The 4,582-nt window shown below is 55.0% G+C and overlaps 1 protein-coding gene across 1 annotated transcript; it reads left to right on the top strand.

The window, feature by feature from the left end:
• Positions 1-555: 555 nt before the first annotated feature.
• Positions 556-4,464, top strand: LOC115308065 (carboxypeptidase A1-like; the record flags this gene model as incomplete). Its single annotated transcript, XM_029965522.1, has 5 exons — positions 556-620; positions 2,585-2,666; positions 3,247-3,381; positions 3,526-3,624; positions 4,363-4,464. Coding segments are annotated over exons 1-5 (483 nt in total), but the record flags the coding sequence as incomplete, so codon positions are not given.
• Positions 4,465-4,582: the final 118 nt, after the last annotated feature.

Consider the following 4,582-nt stretch of genomic DNA (forward strand, 5'->3'; position numbering starts at 1 on the left):
GAACAATAAATTGAGTAATAATATGAATAATAAATTGAATAATAATTTGAATAACATATTGTGAATTTCATATCTATTTTTAGTTACATAGATATATGATTATTGCATGTATATATTTATAATCATATATATATGACCACCTGCTTGCTTTGCTGCGGGTGAATTTGCAGCAGCTTCTAATTACACATAAATCATAATTATAATTGGCTGGTGAACAGGGACGTGGAACAAAGGAACCCACGGGAGTGAAAGTGCGGGATGCAGAACTCCAGGGGGGCTCCGAGTGTCCCCCCTCGGGTATTTTGGGGCCCTGTGCCCCTCCCGTGCCCTCTCCCCGTGGGCAGCTCCGGGCTGGGCTCCGTTATCAGATCCTGCCCAACTCGGCTGCTCCGGAGCGTTGGCTTTGCCAAGGAAAGCAAAACCTTTGGGAGCCGTTCCCAGCCCAGCCGCTCCCGCTGTCGCCGCCTCCGCGGGACGTGGCCTTGGGCAGCAGCTCCTGGAGGGGGTTTCTCCTGGATTAGGGGGTCTCTTCATCCCGGTGTCCTCACCCTCACCATGAGGATCCTCCTGGTGCTCGTCGCCCTGGCGGGAGCCGCCGGCGCCCAGCGGCAATTCCAGGGGTGAGTCCTTCCCGAGGGATGGGGCGGGATGGGGTCCTGCTGTCCCCCGGGGTGACATCCCAAAGGAGGGGAATCCAGCACCTTCCCAACCAGGACGAGGTGTGGTTTCGCCCCAGGGTTGGAGGGAGGTTTGGAGCGTGGAACAGGTGGAAATTAGGGAATGTCGGATCCTGGGAGCGTCACCCCAGGCTTTGCCAGGGGGGAGAATCCCAGGAGATAAATAAAGGGATAATATCCCAAACAACAGGGGCTGGATGGCTGTGGAGGAAACTGAGGATTGTTGGGAATAACAGCCAGGGGTTGTTGGGAATAACAGACAAGGATTGTTGGGAATAACAGACAAGGATTGTTGGGAATAACAGACAAGGATTGTTGGGAATAACAGACAAGGATTGCTGGGAATAACAGACAAGGATTGCTGGGAATAACAGACAAGGATTGCTGGGAATAACAGACAAGGATTTTTGGGAACAACAGACAAGGGTTGTTGGGAATAACAGACAAGGATTGTTGGGAATAACAGACAAGGATTTTTGGGAACAACAGACAAGGGTTGTTGGGAATAACAGACAAGGATTGTTGGGAATAACAGACAAGGATTGTTGGGAACAACAGCCAAGGATTATTGGGAATAACACCTAAGGTTTGTTGGGAATAAGAGATAGGGATTGTTGGGAATAACAGGCAAGGATTGTTGGTAATAACCAAGGATTTCTGGGAATAACAGCCAAGGATGGTTGGGAGTAACAGGCCGTGGGAAAGAACAAGCTGTGGCTGGAAAAGGGGCCGTGGGGAGGTCGGGCAGGACTTTTCCAGGAAAACATCCTTGTTGGAGTTCCTGGAAATAAGTAAGAGCCCAGCACAGGTGCAGGAATGAGGTCAGGAAGTGCACATGGAATGTAGGGGGATCAGGACCACCCAAGACCCCCAGAGCCTCCAACCCATTCCCATTTTCCTAAAATTTCCTCCCTCCTTCCCTCCCTCCCTTCCTTCCTGTCCTTTCCATCCTTCTTTCCTTCCTTTCCTTCCTCTTTTCCATCCTTTCCTCCCTTTTATTCCTTCTTTCCTTCTTCTTTTCTTCCTTCTTTCCTCCCTTCTTTTCCTTCTCCCTTCCCTTTCCCCCCCCCCACCCCCTTTATCCAACCCACAATTCCCAGGCTGTGTGTGTCATTTCCTAATTAAAAACTCTGGAATTTTTCGTGGACCCTCTGACTTCCATCATCCCTTTCCATCCTGAGCTTTTACAAATCCCTCCCACTCAGAGGGGGGGGGAACATTCCTGTTTTTGGACAGGATGCTGTGGCTGAAGGGGTCCATCGGCTGGAAAAATTGGGAATGCAATGCCTGCCTGACTCCTCCAGGCACGGAATGGGCCCCTGGGAATTGTTATCCGTGGGTAAACCGATAAAGGGGGTGTGAAGAGAAGGAAAGGACGGAAGGGGGAAGGTGGAACAGCTCCACGTGGGATTTTGGGAGCGGCTTTAAAAGGAGAAGGAAGTGGATCCCTGCAGGATTCCGTGGAAGGATTTCAGGATCAGTGAAATGAGGAGAGGGAATTCAGGTTGTGGGAGAAAGGAAAAGGGTGATCAGGAACAGGACAAGAGGTTGGAGGCTCAGGACCGATCCCAGGTGGGAAAACCCGGAGGAGAGCATTCCTTCTCTTCCAAGGGCTGTGCTTACCCCTGGGAGAGCCCAGCCAGGCTGGAGTGGAACCTGTTGGGAAATAAATCCACGGATACAGACAGAACATGTCCACATCAGACATTCCCTGACATTTTGGGAGCTGCCCAGACAAGGCTGGGAAGCATCTCGGGCTCTCCGGCCCTCGCTCTTTTCCCGGGGCTGCTCCAACCCTCTCCCACCAACACCTGCTGCACTTCCCAACCCTCTGAGCCCTCGTGGAGCTTCCAGAGGCTGCTCCCAGCCTGAGCCCACATCCCTGTGTTCCCTCTGCCTCCCTGCAGGGACCAGGTTCTCCGGATCATGGCCAGGGACGAGGAGCAGGCGGCCCTGCTGAGGATGCTGGGAGAGCAGGAGGAGCTCCAGGTGAGCTGGGATGGGGCTCCCAAACATTCCCCCATGCCAGAGACCCCAGAGACACCCAGGCCTCCCTCCTCCCTTTGCCCTCACATCCAGGTTTCCTCCCCATTTGGGATCTGTATCATTTATAACTCTATAAATGGGATGTTTATCTCGGGGCTCCTTCGGCTCCGCTTCACGTCAGGTGGAGGCATCCCAAAAATCATCCTCCAAAGGGGCTTTTGTGGCCCAAAACCCACTTGGGCTGAGGCATGTTTGAGTGGAGGATCCACTGAGTGAGGCCAACCCACTCAGGTCCCCACTTGTGTCCCAAAACTCGTCCCAAAGCCTCTTTAGATCCTTCCTGGGAAGCTCCTTCCGGAGCGTTCCGTGGATGAGCACCACCACAGGCTGCTCTTCCAGGTCAAGCCAACCTCTTCCAGCTCAGCTTCTCCTCTCCAGGTCACCTCCTGTGTCCCAAAACTCATCCCAAAGCCTCTTTAGGTCCTTCCTGGGAGGCTCCCTGAGGTTCTGGGGGGCTCAGGGTCTGAGCACCGGCACGGGGCGGGGCCCAGCTCCCTCCTGCAGCTCCACTTCTCCCTCCCAGCTGGATTTCTGGCATCGCCCCTTCGGCCCCGGCCACCCCGCCGACCTGAGGGTGCCCTCCCCCAGCCTCGGGGCAGTGAAAGGCTTCCTGGAGTCCCACAGTTTTCCCTACACCGTCATGATCGAGGACGTGCAGGTAACGGGGAGCGGGAGGAGCTCCGGCAGCTCCGTCCCCAGGGAACGACCAAACGCTTGGAAACCACGAGGAGCTGGAATTGGAACCCAACCCCCAGCCCCCTCCAGCCTACCTGATGTTGGGTTTTTTTGCCTCCCCAAACAGAAATTACTGGATGAGGAAAAGGAAGCCATGGCGAGGTCCAGGAGGGTGAAGAGAAGCTCCAGGGCGTTCGATTTCAGCTCCTACCACACCCTGGACGAGGTGCTTTTCTCTGGACAGGCTCTGCCGTGCCTGGCTGGGCTCACACCCGACCTGTGCCATGGTTGGATCCATGTGGTGACGCTCCTGGTGGTGGGGGAGACACCCCTGGGACAGGCCTGGGGCTGGAAGGCGTTTCCAACCTCATTTTAGAGGGCGTTGGGGGATCTCACAGAACTTTCCCAGGGAAGCACCAGGCTTTTCTCCAGGGAAGCACCAGGTCTTCAGGGAAGCTCTTAGTCTTCTCCAGGGAAGCACCAAGTTCACAGGGAAGCACCTGGACTCCAGGAAAGCACTTATTCTTCTCCAGGGAAGCCTCAGGCCTTCTCCAGGGAAGCACCAGCTTTCCACATCAGGTCTTCTCCAGGGAAGCACCTGGTTTCCAGGGAAGCACCAGATCTTCTCAAGGGAAGCATCAGGTTTCCAAGGAAGTTCCAGGTCTCCAGGGAAGTCCCAGGTCTTCTCCATGGAAGAATTTGGTCTCCAGGGAAGCCTCAGGGCTTCTCCAGGGATACACAAGGTCTCCAGGGAAGCCTCAGGGCTTCTCCAGGGGTATATTAGGGTTCCACAGCAGGTCTTCTCCAGGGAAGAATCAGGTCTCCAGGGAAGGCCCTGGTCTTCTCCAGGGAAGCACCTGATCTCCTCCAGGGAAGCCCTGCATGTTGCCTCTGGTGCTGGAGGCCCTAAAACCCAAGAGGCAGCCCAGGGTGAGCCTCCTGACCCGGCAGCTCCTCCTTCCAGATCTACTCCTGGATGGACACCCTGGTGGAGGATCATCCCGGGCTCGTCAGCAAGATCCGAATCGGGCAGAGCTACGAGGGCAGAGACCTGCTGGTGCTCAAGGTGGGTCCTGGGGGTGGGTCCTTCCCCCTCTTGGCAGGAGGAGAGGACATGGCCTCAGGCTGTGCCAGGGGAGGCTCAGGTTGGACACCAGGAGGAATTTCCTCATGGAAAGGGTGGT

The sequence above is a fragment of the Manacus vitellinus genome, unplaced genomic scaffold (assembly GCF_001715985.3).
Source record: "Manacus vitellinus isolate BGI_N305 unplaced genomic scaffold, ASM171598v3 ctg7180002429224_pilon, whole genome shotgun sequence".
Taxonomy (NCBI): Eukaryota; Metazoa; Chordata; class Aves; order Passeriformes; family Pipridae; genus Manacus; species Manacus vitellinus.